Below are 18,942 nucleotides of genomic sequence, written 5' to 3'. Positions count from 1 at the left end.
GCGAGAATGTGCCCTCACACGGTGGAGTTAACTTCATCGCAGCTGATTGTTGGAGCAGGAAGAAGGTGAACCGGGAAGTGAGAGATTTTGCTGTGAAACAGTAGGGTAATGAGGCTATTAGCATTTCAAAGAACCAGCACATACGCATTGTGCATAGGCGACATAGGTTAAGGATAAAATAAGTGTTAAACGGCTTGCGCAAAGAGCGCGGTTCCAGATGCATGACAGGTTAACAGGTGAGTGGTCATTCTAAATAAATTCTAAAACTAAACCTATTCGTGTAAATTTGGATTAAACTCTGGAATACACAGAATGATGAATTTTCATTCATTTAAAATGGGCGGTTGCAGGGGATGCAGGTGCGCTGGGCAGCCAGCTAAATAGCCTGTCCCTCTCGGAAAGTAGAAAAGTGATAACATTCAACTCAATGTTATTTAATACGCAAAAACAACTCCAACCCGATATTTTACAAAGGCGTTGAACTCGGAAAGAACAATTATCTTGGGACAATTATCTTATTGTTAACGTATTAGTCGCAGTTATATCACCAACGTAATTGTTACTATTAGTCCACAGGTAGTTGGTAGCAGACGGCCATTATAATGCATATTATTTAACTTAATTATTAAAAAGTGGCAAACCTCATAATGACTTTAGTTTGAAATTTAAATTAGTACATTTGAATTTAGTTTTTCATAATATTTTTTCTTACCGGCACAGTGCAGCTGGTAATCAGCTGATATAGCATCATGCTCATCCTCATGCATGTCTTTGGATGAATGTGTTGTACAGTACCTCACCCGGAGTATGCTCAGCCCCTCTCCCCACCCATCACTGCTGCTCCTGCTGCTCCTGCTGCTGCGGCTCCAGAGCGCATGTGGAAGGTGTGTCTTTGATGAAGTGCAGCGGTCGGTTAGAGTTGTCACCCCATCAGCAGGGTCCACTTCCTCCAAAAACAGCGGAATGGACGACAGCCAGACTGTGTTCACTGCTGCAGAGCAGGCCAGATCTTTCCATCAACACATCCGCCAGACCAGAGGAGCCTCTCGTCAGTGCCTCCAGTCCCAGAGAGAGATGAGACAGGCCACAACAGACATGGCACCAATCAGGATTCATACTTGGATCCCTCAGGAGAGTCTCACCCTGTCGGAGGTGGACAGAGAAAGATTGGAATCAGCGATCAAGCACACTGTCAGCATTGTATCCAGTCTACTCTCAGGTCTGTGCTTCACTCTCATTGCATGTCAGAACAATCCCTAATACCCTGTACTGTAAATTCTTGGTTTGTGTGTGTGTGTGTGTGTCTATCAACAGTGAGACGCATTCCTGGTCCTTTGCTTCTGAGCAGAGACATCAACAAATACTGCAAGTTCATCTGGAGGAATACAAGTGCTGCCAATTACAACAGGTGGGGCAGAGATTGTGCCTTGAATGATCATCCCTGCTTGCCTCCATTGATAGCATTCCAAAAACAGTCTGTATTCTCCTGCGGCATACTTGATGAAAATGTAAAGGACTGTTTTAGTATTCACATCTTAAGCCTGCTCAAGTCATAGATATGTTCCCGCATGGCAGGTGTGGCCGAGCTAATGGTAGCTACAGGGACGAAACCTGCTTGGATGTTGTTGTAAGTGGAATATTCTACAATTTCAAATCATAAAATAAAAAATATATTTTTTTATAAGATTAACATTTATTTACCACTGTGGAATTTGACAGATACCGGATGAGCACCTAAGGGGCTGTGCTGTCTTCCATCACCCTGACTCAGATGTCAGGACCGAGCTTAGACGTGATGGGGTGGGCCTTGATGACACAGACTTCCTGCTGTATCTGCACATACAGAACTCTCACAGATGCAGCATAGAGGTGGGGATACCTTACCTTGCCAAGAAAGATTGTTACACAAAATAGCCTAACATAGTATGTTCTGGGAGACTCACATGATTTTGTTTTACTCTAAAAATGTTTAATAAACACAATTTCAAATCACTATTACTAGTACATGCCTCAGCCTGAGCCTGAGCCTGATACATGAGCTTCAAACCACAAAGGTGACCAGCCAAAAAGTCAGTTGTGGTCGGTTATTTCAGTGTGGAATCAATTCAGAGGGCCAGGATATTAAAGTTGTTGTTGAATAGCATAACAAATCAGTAAGTTAGGTTGTCACTGATACTTTTTGAAACCTTCCCTGTCAGCCCGGTATGCTGGCCTACGCAGCCCACTGCCAAGCTGACACTCAGGGACGCCCCCTGGCTGGGACGGTGGTCATCTGCAGAGAGCAGCTAAGGCAGGAGAGATACAGGCATGACACTACTGTGCAGGTAATTTGGCAGCAAAGATGCGTAGGCACTCATTGTGTTTCAACTTTCTTCTTTCTCCTTTGGAGCCTATGGCAGCCCCTAGAACTGTATGGTAAAACGTCTCTTTGATTGGGGACAGTCCCCTGATTCTTCCCACCGAATGTCATGTCTGTGCCTCTGGTGCATATTGGATTATTTTTTTTAAATGTTTGAACCAAAATTGGCACAGATGATGTTCAGACCAAGATATCTATCGAAATCAGTGGCGAAGCTGGCAAACAGGAAGTGAGGTCATATCTCAGCAACGCTTTGATGTCTCAAAACCAAACTTGGTACTCAGGAACCCATTTTGAGGAAGCACAAAACATGTTGTGTCATTTTCCCACTAGGGGGCGCTGTAATAAGCAAAAATGTGTTTTGTCGAATAATTGTTGATGTGTTTGTTATAAGACAATAACTCTTATGTCTAGTAATACTGTGGGAGGCCCCAAGGCAGAAACATGGCAACTTTTCTTGTCAACCTAATTGATGCTGCACCCATTTTGGATTTTATCAAAAGGTTGAAAAAAATGTTCACTTAATTTGCTACAGATGATCTTCAGACCAAGCCTCACAAAAGTCATGAGATGGATTTTAGATTTTCGAAACTGTTTGTCTGTTACAGCTAATCAAAATTGACAGCAAAGCTGTCTCAGCAACTCTTTGATGCAATGACACCCAAAATGCCTATTTTTCCTATCACCTTTGGGTGTGTTGGCCTTATAAAAGTGGTTATTATGTCTGGTGATCCAAGGACGGGACACGTCAACTTATCATGTTCACCAAACTTATGTGGCTACCATATTGGTTTTAATCACAAACCTTACAACAACAAAAAACACTTGCCTACCCAATTCAATACAAACCGTGAGCTCATATCTCTGGTCAATCTTTGACACAATGACATCAAGTTTCCATGGCAACTACGCCCTGTGGACTGCTTGTCCCCTTCGTTGCTGCTTGCAGCTATATTTCCCTACGTGTTTGTAATTTACAATGTGTGTTTGTGTGTTTGTGATTTACAATGTGTGTTTGTGTGTTTGTAATTTACAATGTGTGTTTGTGTGTTTGTAATTTACAATGTGTGTTTGTGTGTTTGTAATTTACAATGTGTGTTTGTGTGTTTATAATTTACAATGTGTGTTTGTGTGTTTGTAATTTATAATGTGTGTTTGTGGGCTTGTGTATGCAGTGTGATTTTGTACAGGCCTTTGTCTTTTTTGCAGATATTGATCCATGAGCTGTTCCATGTGTTGGGTTTCTCAAGAACACTCTTCAGAACCTGGAGGGACTGTTACCAAACTCACCCAGGTCAGCCAGCTGAATCACTAGTGTTGTATCCATTTGTATTTGTACAATTTTGTTGATTTTGGTATAGTTGTGTGTCTTACCATACAGTGAGTATGTGAAAGCTAAACAATCTGGTATGAGATTGTGTGAAGTTGTCCAGACCTTACTACTGGTGAGAATGAAAGACTGAGGGCAGAGGTATTTCTCCTATCTTTCGTTCGTTCGTTCGTTGTGCAGCTGGCGTGGGATGCCCCCTTCATGGATGGGTGACTAACCTTGATGACACGGGCCACGTGCGCATCTACACACAGTCAGTAGTCCGAGCTCTACAGGAACACCTCAACTCCACAGACCATCGACTGGGAGCTCCTCTAGAAAACCTGGTACAAACTGAAAAAACATGCAGGGTTATATACATATATACAATCATTGTCAGTAACGTACTATACACCTGTAATTTGCATATTGTCTTTGGTCAGAATGTACACCACATTGGCGCTCCATTTAAATGCAGGATATTACATTTTTTTTAGTTTTTGTGAAGATGCATTCAAACTCTTACTGCAATTCCCAAATCTACACAATGATGACTTTTGCTAAATGTGCTTTAGCATGTTCATTTTGACCTAGCAAATGGGCCGATGCTTTAGGATATTGAGGGACTGTTTTGAGAATGAGGTTTAGGCTTGGACAACCCACATGTGTGTAAGCACACCTCCCTGCCTGCCTACTCCTCCCTCAGGATGCTAACCCTAACCCTCCCTCAGGATGCTAACCCTAACCCTAACCCTACCCCTCTCTCAGGATGCTAACCCTAACCCTCCCTCAGGATGCTAACCCTAACCCTAACCCTACCCCTCTCTCAGGACGCTAACCCTAACCCTACCCCTCCCTCAGGATGCTAACCCTAACCCTACCCCTCCCTCAGGATGCTAACCCTAACCCTGCCCCTCTCTCAGGATGCTAACCCTAACCCTGCCCCTCTCTCAGGATGCTAACCCTAACCCTACTCCTCCCTCAGGATGCTAACCCTAACCCTACCCCTCCCTCAGGATGCTAACCCTAACCCTACCCCTCCCTCAGGATGCTAACCCTAACCCTAACCCTACCCCTCTCTCAGGATGCTAACCCTAACCCTACCCCTCTCTCAGGATGCTAACCCTAACCCTACCCCTCTCTCAGGATGCTAACCCTAACCCTGCCCCTCTCTCAGGATGCTAACCCTAACCCTAACCCTCCCTCAGGATGCTAACCCTAACCCTCCCTCAGGATGCTAACCCTAACCCTCCCTCAGGATGCTAACCCTAACCCTGCCCCTCTCTCAGGATGCTAACCCTACCCCTCCCTCAGGATGCTAACCCTAACCCTGCCCCTCTCTCAGGATGCTAACCCTAACCCTGCCCCTCTCTCAGGATGCTAACCCTAACCCTACCCCTCTCTCAGGACGCTGACTTCAGGGGACTTTCATCGCACTGGGAGGCTCGCATTCTTTTAGGTTCCATAATGGCAGCTACCCTTGGAGAGCCCTCCACTGTACAGATAGACCAGATGACTCTGGCAGCATTGCAGGACACAGGCTGGTATTCAGTCAACCGCAGCCGAGCCCAGAGCCTGGTGTGGGGGCAGGGTAAGACATCTGTGCAGCACTCACTGTGCCCATTTAAAGGCATATGAGTACAGTTTACATAGCATTGGAATTTAGAATTTTAATCATGGGGATTCTATATACCTATAGATGACTATATATGTTCTCTCTCCCTCTCTCTGTGTGTGTGTGTGTGTGTGTGGGGGGTGTGTGTGTGTGTGTGTGTGTGTGTGTGTGTGTGTTTCTGCAGGTGAAGGGGCACTTTTTGGTTCTCTCTCTACTTGTAATGACAGCACATCTTTCTATTTCTGCACTGGCAGGTAATGTGTGTTCAGAATTCCTCCTCACAATTTACAACAACTTGGACAACTGCTTGTGCTACTTGCTCACTCTATCTGTACTTTTCTTTTTATTCTTTGCCATAGTGGACTGGGGTGTCATTACCATCATCTCCACAAGGGGGAGTGTCAGAGTGACCCGTATCTGGAGGGATGCCGCTTTTACAAACCCTTAGCAAATGCAGTAAGACTCAAGCACTAGAGTAGACCATCACTGATGGGGGGGGGGGTTTCAAGGAGGCTCCTAGTTACGACGTATCACCCAGCCTAACCAAATCTTATTACCACAGTTCATGCAAATTACAAACAATACATAAACAAATTATCTCCAACAATTCTTTCCACTCTTGTACACCTCATCAAACCTTTGCTTGCATCTGTTGACCGTTTACAGCTAAAGCTCCTGCTGTTGCCCTCCATCCACGTGTGTATCACTTATGCCCTACAGAGCGAATGTTGGAAAGAAGAGAACCAGCCTGAGAGTGTGGACTGGAGTGGAGAGATATATCAGTCGGAGAGCCGCTGTTTCTTCTCCAACCTGAGCAGAGAGGTGTGTTAGCTGTTTAGTTTAGGATGCTGACAACTAAAGACTAAAGAAGCATAAAAGCAAAAAGGATGATGAAGAAAAATGGGTGATGATGAAAAAAGGCTCAGGGGGTTAATGGATGCTCTCAACCCATATATGGATTTGTTTTTGACTGAGTATGAGTAGAAATAAAACTCTTATGGGCATCCCATGCAGTCAAAATGAACTCTGGTCAACTGATACAGAGCAACTCCTCTCTAACCAGTAGTAAAATAATCCAGCCTGGTGTTTCCCTCACTGCATATTTAACGGCATCTGTTGTGGTCTGAACATTCATAGGGATTCATTTTGGTTTTGGTTCAACACAAATGGGCAGGGTTTAAAATTATATCACCAGACGTAGGATCCACTACTCCCTATAATTGTCCCGCCAAATTGGCTTGGCAGAGCAAGGTCTTCTCGCTTGAGAGGCTTCAAAGTATAATCCTTGCTCAAACTGAGCTGGACCAGCATGCGCTCTGGAAAGTACCCCCGTCTCTGTATAGAGTAACTGGGCCTCTATTTCTGTTTCTTTCTTCCTCTCTGAAGAACACCACTCACAGAGTCTCAGTGGCGGGTCACTGCTACAGGCATAGATGCACAGGGAGGCACAGGTACCTGATTCAGGTGTTGGACACGGATTGGCTGGATTGTCCACCAGGAAGTGCCATTGAGGTACCCATAGGCCTATGAAACTGTTGCGAGACCTTATGAAAATGATTGCTTTTTATATTGTATGCATCACTAAGTTCTGTACTTTGATATTGCGCTCTGCACCTTTTGCCTTGCTGCTATTTCACCTCACCAGTTATTCTTAATCAATTGAATAACCCTGACAAAACTTTCTTTACAGGTGCCAGGTTATGCAGGTGTTGTATTTTGCCCTGAGAAAATATTATGTTCTCAAACTGACCATGCCACTCCCCTAAACAGTCAGGACCATGGGATTTTCTCTGTCCTAGGCTCTTCATTTGCAGATGTGTGAGTAAACTTCCTTTGGGATTGGGAACAAAATATTATATGAAGTGATTACCTTTTGAGTAATGTATTCCATCTTTTTTGTAATCCTTTGTTTTCCTTGTAGAAATTACTCTCATGCGCCTCACATAACAGCGAAGCCCAACTTGACCTTTGACATGGACCTCCTTTCCCCAGAGCCATGGGAAAGTGCAAAGGTCATTGTACCCATACTGCTGGCCCTTGCTTCAGCTTTATCACTCATCATTGCCGTTGGAGCAGCCTATAAGGCCTTACATGGTGGGGTCAGAGTTCATGCTGAAGCACCTGATCTTTTGGGATTATAATGAGGGTTTGTGTTCCAGGAGTGAGCAAAAAGCAGTAGCTTTGGAATCCACAGCAAGGTTTCCGGTAGCAGTCAATTAAGGTTTATACAGAAATTCAAGTTAAAATGGATGAAATGTATTTGTTTCGCACCAACTAATACAACACCAGTGTTAGTATTTAGGTTGTGAACATAGGGATTAGTATTGCAGTTTGCAGAAGAGTAAATAATCATTTCAACTGTTTAGGTCAATAATTTTCCCTTAAATGCTGTCATCACAGACTAATTTTGTATTTAGAAATAAATATATCTGTGTGGTTTTAGTATGCTCACTTGGTATAATAAAACAATGTGCTTTTTCAAAATCCTTTCTACTAGTGTTGAACTACATTTTTATTTCACTAATCTGGTGCTTGTTCTTAACGCATTTCTTCCATCTGTGTGTTGGGACACCAACTTCATAATAAATAAGCCAGGATTACTTTTTGGGAAGAAAGAGTGGATAGGTATGTTCAATCCTAACTCTACCCCCTGTTAACTGTACAACCACTAGGGTCAAAATTACTTTAGTGATAGAGGGTATTAATAATAATGAATGTGACTGTTTCTCTCTGCATCATTGTTGAGTTGCAACAATTTGCAATCTAGTTATTCTCCAAAACAGCATGTTGTTCTTGATCTGCAGATCAAACGAGAACTGTAATCATTAAAGGTCTTTTTATTGACATTTTACATAGATCTTCAAATAATGAATATTGCCACAATCTTCTCTACAACTATATAATAATGTTAATCTTTATTTAAATGGCCCTTTCCAAAGACCCAAAAATGCTTTACAAGATAAAATATGGATCATCTTTTTTAGAATTACTTACGCCATCTCCCTCATTCTGATACACAGTTTAAATCTCCGGTCACAAAAGACAACCAACATCACCACAGGTCATGGAAGAACTCATTTATTTTTTCTTTAATTTAGAATTTCCTTTCGCCTTGAGTAAGAGAGCTTTTCTACGTTGTTCTTTTTGATTCTCAGCTTCCTTTGTCTCTTGCCAGTGCTTCATCCCCATGTCAACTTCGGAACTCAAGGACACTACTCGCCTCTGTAGGTGTGAGAGCAGATACACCAAATGAGGAAATTACATATTGCGTTGATAGTCTCTACATGGAAATAGTTTGTTTGTGTGTGTGCAATTTGGGGGGTAGGGATGGGGATACTTACCGCAAACTCTGTCCTCTCTGTTTGCCTTCGTAATTGCCCTTTCATCGTTGGCCTGGCTCTGCCATCTATTAAAAACAGAGAGCTCAATGGTATACAGATTCTACAGACCAACAACCGAATACATTAAGATCAAGTCATATTTGACCATATATTTCAGGTTATAAATGATTTTTTTTTTTTAGAAATATAAATACTTGCATAGGCAGTTTACTTTAAAGCTATTTACCTGCATATGACCAATCAGGCAAGTCTGTCATCGGGCCATAGTCTGATCCATTTGCTGGTAAGCCATGGCTTAAACAATCATTTGAGGAAAAACACGTCAATGTCAGATGCATGCTGATGATTTACAGAGTTCAGTATTAAAAAAAAAGTTGAAAAGTACAGGACGGGAAATGTCCTCAAATGTTAATCTGAAACCTTTTCAGGCTGACAACAACATTAGTTAATGACCGTATCCCATGATGTAGCCTAATGTTACGAACCTCAGTCGCCATATCTGACCAGCTTGAGCCCAGCTGGTGGAGGAAAATGAACGATACTGGTGTTTTAGCGCTGAAAACAAGCAAAGATATGAGTGTATTCCTGCAATTAAATTCGAACAACTCCCTGACTAACGTTAAATGCGAACATTTTCTAATGTTAAAGGGAGATGGCTGCCATCTACAGTGAGGGCTAACTGTATCCAAGTTGGCGCTGCTAAGGCAGTCCTTCTGTCATCTAAATTGGAAAGCTAACTTGTTGGGTGAAAAGCAAATGTGGTCTACAATAACTAGGTAGCACAATCTCCACGCAATGTATTGGCATTAGCTAAAGGAATTGTATACTTCTACGTGTCCTCTCCCACCTGCAAAACACAAACTCCTCCAGGGCGCTGCCATTTTCTCCATAGGTTACTGCTACGGTAACTCGAGGAGGACAAAATGCACGAACAAATTGATGTTGCATATTCGCGACCGCTAGATGGCACACGGCTGTGAATTGTCTGTGATTAATTTGGAATCCTGGTATACAAGACAGAATTATGCTTGTCTTTATCATTAAATTCGCTGGTTGCAATATGGTTATTTTGCTATTTGCGTTAGTACAAATGTCTAGCCTAAGTTAATATGTGAGCTACTTTTGAAGTGTGCAATATTGCGAGTGTCATTTAACAGGTTGAAAAGTAATTGTGGAAAAAAGTTTAATGATAGCCTATTCGACATTTAGACTGTGCTATGAAGACTTCTCTATACGTTTCTTTGCTTGAAAAATTGTGGGTATTTGGGATATTCATTTCTGCCCTTTGTTTGTGGTTTATAGCATCTCCTGCTCTCAAACTAGCCTGTTTCCCCTCACCATGTAGCATACAGAAAGTTCTATTGACTCGAGTGTATCCTCAAACACTGAGTAAGCCCAGAAGTATTTCTGTGTACCTCCAAACAAGTTCCCACTCGCTGATAACGAGCCTAGGAGGGAGAGGCTGCGACACGCCGACACACACGCGCTTTGAAAACCGCAAAGGCAGGCGAAGACAAGATAAGGGAGGAGAGGGTGCTTCAGGGTAAAGAAAAAGCGATGTTTCTAAAATGTAGATGGACAAGGCCAACGTGTTTTCTAGCCTATGTAGGTTCTGTCTGACCACGTAGACCCGAATGCCCAGTTTGCATTGGGATTTATGCCACCGGTAACTATGGAACAACTAGTGGTATTTTCAGGAGAAACAGATACATTGTTGCTTTTCCAGAGCACACACGCGGCCAAACCATGACTGACTCGCCCTGGCATGATCCTTCCGCACATTCCACAGACTAAAAGCGCGAAAAAATAGATCTTTGTTTAACATTCAATGCGGAAAGAGTGGGCATGGCTCAACGGACGTATTGTTCTGTTTAACCTAAACTTGGTGGAAAAATAATGTAACGCTTTCCATATAAACCTTTAACTAACAAAAATATCCATCTTGACTTGGATTAATATTGCCGTTCAGTTAACTCCACTTTCCCTCAGTTCTGATATATGCTGAATTTAAATCGATTCGCTGTCCTTACATTTCTCAGGTTATGCACGAAGACACAACAAGGAAACTTTAGGATGTGTGACGAAATAGTGTGGGATGCGATTCATCCGCGTAGCTTGCACGGAAAGGTGCTCCGGTTGGGGAAAGAGCCAGTGAGAAAGAAAGGAGGTGGAGGTAGTTAATTTTAAGAAAGAAAGAAAGGAAGGCAGAAAGAATCCGTACGTTTTCCAGTGGGCAAAATTGCGGTCTTATCGATGCATGTCAGACATTTAGATTTCAGAATGAGTGTAAGATTAAAATATTCAGGCATTTATGTTCATGAGGAATATTCACTTTGTTGTCTTGTTTCTCGTTTTCTGAAAACCTGCCGTTTTTAATGATGTTGCCTCTTTCAAACGGGATGGGGGCAAGTGGCAAAACATTCGGAAAACACTGAAGTTACTTTGCTCTTTTATCTTATAACATCCATGGACTTGGATTACGACAGTTTTTGGAATATCATTCAACAAGAAGCGCCTGAAGAAGAGTTGTCTCAAAAGGACATTTTTTTCTCTTCCTCTTTTTGGACCCCGCTAGCCGTGAACAGACGGGTTGTGCTCAGGAACAGCAGAGCACAACGACAAAGATCTCAGGGAAAAGAGAGCTGTGGGGGCATACTTCATTATTTGAGTGGAGGAAACGGACTGACTGACTTGTACCAAAGAAACTCAGTTTCAGAACAACTAACTTTCAACGCAAAAACACCATGAAGTGGAGTGCTGCTGTAGGCTACAAATGTTGAAGTGGCTCTTGTAGCTTCGTAAAATATCGGTATAGTGACAACAACTTCACGAATGTGACCGCTAGTTCAACGTGTGTGAGCGGACCGTTCTTTTCATACGGAAGCTGTACAGATTGAGCATCCAAATCCCGTAATTAGCAAACAACAACTCTAAATTCTGTAACTAAACCAGCGTGTTTGTTGTTTAACTGTTTTTATTGTAGCCTACTGCTGTTAACGGGTTACAGGTAGGTCCACGTTTCAGGTGGGGCCAGGTAACTGTTTTAACTGTTCTTTCTACTGCTTAAACTTACATATGGTAAGCCTGCCGAGAACCATGGCAAGAACACCATGATTGTGGTTTAAAAGGACGTTTTTTGCATGGTTGATGCGAATTGTAATAATTGTTAAAAATGCCCTAGTCGTATTATTTATCCAAGGTATATGGACAGTGTTTGTTTGTTTTTGTCTACTGTAGAGAAATTGGTCTGTTGTGTCTACAATCTTAATGTTGCCGGTCCCAAGCGTTTCGACTGCTGTTAGGAATACTTGAATCTCTGTTGTACGCACACTGTAGGTTAATTTATTGAGTAGTGGCGTAATTTTGCAGCTAATTAACATACTGGTGTAGTTTCAGGACTATACCTGTTGATTAATCTGGGGAAAGCGTAATATATATATTCATATAATGGACCGACTTGGCAGTAAACTGTTGACAAAATTGAAACTGACAGATTCAGGGAGTGTGAAATTTTCCAGTTCGAAAAAGAAAAATGAATTGGCCAACACAAATAACAACAGCAACCGCAGCAACACCCCTACCGGTACAGCCACACATCATGGTAGTACCACCACAAGCTCAAGTACTGTGGCTACGCAGACTGGCGGCCCGAGTGGAAGGCCCTCTCCCCAAGTCACTCCCTCACCAACAGCCACCAGTGCTGCCTCTGCTGTGCCCACAGAATGCAGTACAATGAACGAGCTCCACCCAACATCCCTGGCACAACTACGGCGCCCGTCGGCCCAGCTACGTGCTTCATTCCACATGTCGGAGGGTGTGTCAGACGTTCGGGCAGGAGGCTCCGGTGAGGGGGCCTTGCGGTGTGACTCTGAGCCGCAGATGCAGTGTGGGCTGAGTCCTCGCGCCTCGCTCGACCAGCGGCGCTATTCCCTGGAGCTCCAGCAGCTGGTGCGCCGCCAGCAGCTCCTCTCGCAGCCACCTCTCTCCATGCCCCCCATGTACCCGCCCCACCCCTCGTGCCCGCGCTCTGCCACCGAGTCGGGCTTCATGCCCGAGCCGGAGCGGCACAAGCGCTTCTCCCTCCAGGAGGCACTCTTTTACAAGCGCCTGAGCTCAGGGGGGGGGAACCGTGGGACAGCGTCCGGCCCGCCTCGCTCTCACACCCGCCGCAACGGGCTCTGGACGGTGCAGGGGGAATGGGGCTGGGGGGTACGGGTGGCTTCTTCCCTCCAGGAGGGACCGCGCTGAGCCCCTGCTCATCCTTCAGCCTGCAGGAGTCGCTGCTGACCAGCCCTCGCTCCAGCTTCGCCAGCAGCACGGCCAGCGGCGGCGGAGGGGGAGGGGGCAGCCCCATGGGCAGCCGCTGCAGCAGCAACCGCACAAGTGGCATCAGCCTGGGCTACGACTCGCGATACACCCCCTCCGGACTGCTCCAGCAGCAGCTCTCCTCCATTCAGCTCGGTGGGGTCACCAGTGGGCAGTGTTACCCCTACCATGGAGCAGGCAGGCCTTGCTCACACTCCATGGAGGCGTGGGATTACCTGGAGGGCGCCACGGTCGGAGAGAGCCGGCACTCGTACCCGCCCGCCACCAGCAGGTCTGCAGAGGGGTGGGCAGAACATCGGGCAGGCCTGGCGGAGCACGAGGCGGAGCGGTCAAGGCTCTCGGACCTCCCTGGCGTGCGGTACCAGCAGGAGCTGACGCGCCTCCTCCTGAGAGATGCTGCCCGGGAGGGGGAGGATCTGATGGGGGGCTTGACCCTCCAAGACCTCCACATCACGACCGCCAAACCCACACCCGCCGCCGCCGCCGCCGCCGCCGCCAATCACCACTCCTCAGGTGGACCGCTCAAGGCACAGGAGGAGTCCGGAGCTGCTCGAGAGTCGGTGGAGAACCGGCAGGAGTTCTTTGGTAAGTGGTCATAGGCTCCCAGCCCCCTGGGCTTGACTTGTGAACAGACTCAGTGTGTGGGGGGGGTGTGGGCCTTCTTGGGTGGTGCCAGAGGCGGGGAGAGTGTGGAATGTGGCGTGGTCCAGAGGATGAGGAGAACTCATGTTTGCCACCCAGACCAAAGGGAAAGCTGAGCTGAGCTGAGAGAAGTTGAAAGGTTGCAGAACAGTCAGTCCTCTAAATCCAGCCAGTAAATCCAGAAGACATATCAAGGTTGAAGGAGTACCAGACAACCACTGTAATCCACTTTCCCCCCACAAAGATCTACCACACTTGCGTTCATTTAGTTTAGGCTTTAATTGTTGAAAATGGGATTGAAAAGACCGTAATTCGTTAAAAAAAAAAAAAAAGACCTATTTATAAATTTGAATCCAAATTTCACTAAAAGGTAGTGTGGAGTCCGTTTGAAAGAGGGGGTGGTTGCATACGCACGGATGCCATCATAAAGACCAAAAAAAGTACAGAATGGACATGACTAAAGACAAACCAAGGCAGGGAATTTTGACTGGCTTAGAGGAGTGAGTAATGCCCACAGACTGCTGCCTGCCTTTAAAAACATCAAGCTATTTAGCCAGACAGCCTGTGAGGGTTCAGGGACTGTTTGTGTTCGTCTTTGGCATGACGCCAAACTGAATGAATATGTGTGGGTGTGTGGGTGTGTGTGTGTGTGTGTGTGTGTGTGTGTGTTGCCTGGCGGCATGTGCTGGCGTGTGCATTGCATCACAGGTATTTGAGTCCTGGGGCAAGGTTTTCTCTGTAGCGTAGCCGGGGAATTTCATGGGGAGGTTCTGTGCGACAAACCACTTTGAGCTAGGTGTGTGGGTGTTTGTGTGTGTGTGTGTGTCTGTGTCTATGTGTGTGTCTGTGTGTGTGTCTGTGTAGAGAGTGGTGGCAGTGGTGGTGCTTGTATAGGCTAGTTTGAGCAATGATTGTTTAGCCAACTATGTAGAAATTGTGCAAAGTGAAGTTGAGGGCTATTAGTGATGTAGGTAAACAGAGTAATGGTTAGATGTTTCATAACCACAAGTCCCATATAATTGTTATTGTACATGTGATTCACTGAAAATCTGATTCTTTAAATAGCTGCAAATAACCATATCTATATGTGAGAGAATAATAGACTACACCACATATGTTCATCACGGTAACGGTCATTGGTGGAGAGATATTAGACTACACCACATATGTTCATCACGGTAACGGTCATTGGTGGAGAGATATTAGACTACACCACATATGTTCATCACGGTAACGGTCATTGGTGGAGAGAAAACTACACCACATATGTTCATCACGGTAACAGTCATTGGTGGAGAGATATTAGACTACACCACATATGTTCATCACGGTAACAGTCATTGGTGGAGAGTAATGAGCCCTGTGTTGTGCCTCCAGGTCCGTGTGTGAAGTGTGGGAAAGGGGTGTATGGGGCAGACAACGCCTGCCAGGCTCTGGACAGTCTGTACCACACCCGCTGCTTCACCTGCGTCTCTTGTGGTGAGTGACTTACTGTGCCGGTCATTCATACTTTTGGACCCTGAGTCGACTAGTTTGACCTGTTTCTTTATTGTTTATGAGGACAGCAGTGAGCGTTTGAATACACTTATCAATATTTCAACCAGGTAAAGATTCAGTTTGCTGCAGACTGTGTTCTACATCAATGCTTTATGTTCCTGTATGTATTTGTGTTCATCTTATAGGCCTAGATATTACACAACCGATTTCATATGTAAGTGGGGACTTGAGAAATTATAGGTTGGGAGGGTATGGTCAAAGCAGGGAGAGCCTGGAAAATGGTGAATACTGTCCATGCTATTATTACTTAGGAATTCCAGTGACTCAAAGAAGGTTGGTCATGTTTGTCCACGTAATGGGTCGGGCAGGCCAGTTTGAGATGGTATGCCCTGGATTTGAAAAGTCTATAAAGGGGATTCTCAGTAAGCCACTCTCTCTTCATCTGCCCTTCCAGGTCGCACCCTGCGGAACAAGGACTTCTACAATGTCAACGGCTCTGTATACTGTAAAGAGGACTATATGGTAAAGACTGGCAGACTGCACACACTTCTGTGTCAAAGCTGCATGTCATTCCAAACATGAGCAGTTGTATAGTCTCATTATTGAACTTATGTGACATTTATGTGACCTACTGATAATATACAGTTCAAACATGGCTATTCTCTTTATTTCTCACCTTTTATTTTTTCTAACTTTCTTTCCTCCTCACGCCTCATCTCTCTCTCTCTCTCTCTCTCTCTCTCACAATCTCCTTCTCAGTTCTCTGGCTTCCAGGCTGCAGCTGAGAAGTGCAATGTGTGTGGCCATCTTATCCTAGAACAGGTGAGCGTATATGATTTTAGTTTTGGTTGTTTTGTCTTAGTGTGCTCGTACTGTACTTAGTGTGTACTTAGTGTACTCGTTTTGAGATCCTAATGTTCTGTTTGGGTATGTTTAAAATGGATCAGATCCTAATGTTCTGTTTGGGTATGTTTAAATGGACCAGATCCTAATGTTCTGTTTGGGTATCTTTAAATGGATCCGATCCTAATGTTCTGTTTGGGTATGTTTAAATGGATCAGATCCTAATGTTCTGTTTGGGTATGTTTAAAATCGATCAGATCCTAATGTTCTGTTTGGGTATGTTTTTAAATGGACCAGATTCTGCAGGCTCTGGGGAACTCGTACCACCCAGGCTGTTTCAGGTGCATCGTGTGCTCCAAAGCCCTGGATGGGGTTCCGTTCACAGTGGACTACCTCAACCACGTCTACTGTGTCTCTGACTACAACAGGTGAGAGAGGCCATTCTCAGGTCCGCTGAAAGGCCCTCTCCCTTCGCACGATCCAAGCCTAATTCTTCTCCTAGAGGTAGTGGACGGCTGCTTGTGTAGAGCAGCCCGACCCACTCGGAGGGTAAACCGTATGAGATACGAGTCATGTCATCTGATCTCTGTGAGCAGGAGGGATGGTCACTGTTGGTTTGACATGACACAGATTTCTGTCCTAAGGCTGTTTTTGGCAAAGCAGCATCTGAGCCTGTCTTTGTGTTTTATCTGATGACTTGTGCTTGGAAGTACAGCAGCATGTGACACGGCTGTGTTTTTTCTATTTCAGGGCCTTTGCTCCCAAATGTGCTGCCTGTCTACAACCTATCTTACCTGCTGAGGTGAGTGTGCCCTCATTGGAGGGATGTGCATCTCCTGAAATATGGAGTTCATGGGTCAATGTGCCGATTGTGATTTATTTGCCAAACTGATCTTCTCCAATGGCTGATTGTGATTTGGCGTCCATGTTTTTTTATGTTTCAGGGCAGTGAGGAGATTCTTAGGGTGGTGTCCATGAACAAAGACTATCACTTTGAGTGCTACCACTGTGAGGTCAGTTGTGAAATTTGGTCCTCCTTTCAAATGTTGTGTTAAAGGAGTGCTTAACATTTTGAATGTAAAGCAATTTGTGTTGTACAGTACCCAGAACTTAAGGGACCAGTCTGTCCTAAAAAGGATGAAGAGTAGCATGCTGTTTTGTGTTTGTTTGTGTGTGTGTGTGTGTGTGTGTGTGTGTGTGTGTGTGTGTGTGTGTGTGTGTGTGTGTGTGTGTGTGTGTGTGTGTGTGTGTGTGTGTGTGTGTGTGTGTGTGTGTGTGTGTGTTAAACAATGGTAATTTACCCGTGGTCGAAGAATTACATCTGAATCAAACTCCTTTTCATCAAAATGCCCTCGAGAGGAACTTGGAGAAAATGGTGTATCAAGCTAGGACCATTTTTATGTCCACAAACCGCTCACTTGTTTCTTACTTTGGAGGTCCGATATGTACACAAATGTAAAGAGGGGGAAACCAGGGTATAGGCATTCATATATCCACGTAAACATCTGGGTATATTATATTTCCAAGATGCACTTTCAGGGATTGGATTTGAAGGCAGTCAGTAGACACTCCCAGTAGAATACTAATGTTTGAAGACGCATCATATGATACTCTGCTGACCTGTAATCCTGAGGTGTTTCTCTCGGCTTCTCCCGCAGGAATGTGGGAAGCAGCTCTCGGACCAGGCCGGATCCCAGTGCTTTCCTCTGGACGGCCACCTGCTGTGTCACGCCTGCCACATGATCCGGGTCGCGCGCTGCACATAGCCTTCCCCTCGCAACACCACACAAGGAGGAACCATTTTCCTGGCAAGAAGCACTCGTTTGCACGGCTCTCAATCCAACTATCCCGAGTTCAGAAGCAGGTGCACTGTCGTCCCTGTGGCTGTCTTTGGGGACCGAGTGTCACCGCATTGACCTGCTCAGACTGCCTGTGCCAGTGTAGTGATGGACAGATCAAGAATGATGGTGTTCAAAATACCATTCATGAGGCAAGCTCTGTTGCATTTTTTTTACGGTCAGAACTGTAGTACGATTATTTAAGCCTGACCAAGAGATCAGTGTCTCTGCTCAAACAAACACACACATCCTGCTGACATTTCAAAGTCTGAGTTCTGGTTTTGAAGAAAACCACAGCTATATTATTTCCGTATGAACTAAGTACTAAAAACACACAAACTACTGGTTGTTATTCTTCTTTATGTGTACTGTGTGCTGTAGAAAAGAACAAGGGATTATTATCTGTTTCTTGTGAAGTGTCTCATATTTAATATCAGTAGCAATGGTTTTGCACTTAAAATGTTTACCTTTTTTTTAAAGAGATTTAAGAACATGTACCTGCAAAAAAGAGAAAAAACATTCCTGTATCTTTTTTTTTTTTTAATTAATAAATATTTTGAGAAAAGTATGGGTGCATTTTTTTTCTTTCCATAACCTACTAAATTAATTCAGTTGAATCTTTTTCCAGTCATAGCAGGAAGTGAAGTCAACTGTTCCAACTCTGACATTAGTGATGAGGGTGGCGTACGTGCCATCCAAAAGACCCCTAACCTGAAAGTACATTTGAAACTGCTGAGTTTTCATACCACATTCTCAATTATGCTTGGCTAGTTGCTTTTCATTTTATTTTAGAAGGAATCACATTTCAAACACTCTGAAAAACAGAACGCTTACTTTGTTTATATGACCATTACTAATGGGAATCATTTGTGATGCAAAATGTGTATTGGGCAACTTGTTTGTTGTCAAATATACGACACTAGCATTATACCCTAACCTGTACAAGAACAATATCAAGGGCATGTTAACACGTTTCTGACTGCTTTATGTCACGATGGGGCAGGAGCCAGTTGAAGATATTTCTACAAAGCACAACGTGCAGTTGCAGTTGATGACAACCTTTTCCTCATGTGATGGGAAATGCCCCCAACCCTTGCCAAAGTTTGAACGAGATATATCATGTACCCAGTGAAGTTTCTAACACATGACGGTGAATCTGATCACTAACCAGC

At 44.5% G+C, this 18,942-nt stretch overlaps 3 protein-coding genes across 3 annotated transcripts; 2 read left to right on the top strand and 1 right to left on the bottom strand.

Annotated features, from left to right (window-relative positions):
• The first annotated feature begins 69 nt into the window (after positions 1-69).
• Positions 70-7,641, top strand: LOC116224598 (leishmanolysin-like peptidase 2). Its single transcript, XM_031584862.2, has 15 exons — positions 70-236; positions 793-1,219; positions 1,315-1,408; positions 1,576-1,627; positions 1,720-1,869; positions 2,199-2,324; positions 3,569-3,653; positions 3,870-4,015; positions 5,076-5,259; positions 5,468-5,537; positions 5,643-5,739; positions 6,004-6,105; positions 6,670-6,795; positions 6,974-7,101; positions 7,205-7,641. Exons 2-15 carry the CDS (start codon positions 808-810, stop codon positions 7,422-7,424), a joined length of 1,992 nt encoding a protein of 663 aa, XP_031440722.1. The 5' UTR covers positions 70-236; positions 793-807; the 3' UTR covers positions 7,425-7,641.
• A 704-nt stretch (positions 7,642-8,345) lies between these two features.
• On the bottom strand, positions 8,346-9,596 carry mrpl52 (mitochondrial ribosomal protein L52). Its single transcript, XM_012822151.3, has 5 exons — positions 9,472-9,596; positions 9,110-9,179; positions 8,851-8,918; positions 8,625-8,689; positions 8,346-8,505 (listed from the first exon to the last, which is right to left on the bottom strand). The coding sequence occupies exons 1-5, from the start codon at positions 9,512-9,514 to the stop codon at positions 8,362-8,364; spliced, it is 390 nt and encodes a 129-aa protein (XP_012677605.2). The 5' UTR covers positions 9,515-9,596; the 3' UTR covers positions 8,346-8,361.
• Positions 9,597-10,474: 878 nt separating this feature from the next.
• Positions 10,475-18,591, top strand: ajuba (ajuba LIM protein). The gene is given in 9 exon segments (XM_012822145.3): positions 10,475-12,740; positions 12,743-13,535; positions 14,970-15,071; positions 15,544-15,611; positions 15,849-15,911; positions 16,230-16,360; positions 16,683-16,734; positions 16,877-16,945; positions 17,591-18,591. Coding segments are annotated over 9 exon segments (2,055 nt in total). The 5' UTR covers positions 10,475-12,071; the 3' UTR covers positions 17,699-18,591.
• Positions 18,592-18,942: the final 351 nt, after the last annotated feature.

Source organism: Clupea harengus, chromosome 18 (assembly GCF_900700415.2).
Source record: "Clupea harengus chromosome 18, Ch_v2.0.2, whole genome shotgun sequence".
In the NCBI taxonomy this organism is placed as follows: Eukaryota; Metazoa; Chordata; class Actinopteri; order Clupeiformes; family Clupeidae; genus Clupea; species Clupea harengus.
Note: the sequence above shows the minus strand (reverse complement) of the source record. Positions and strands in the feature narration are given on the sequence as shown.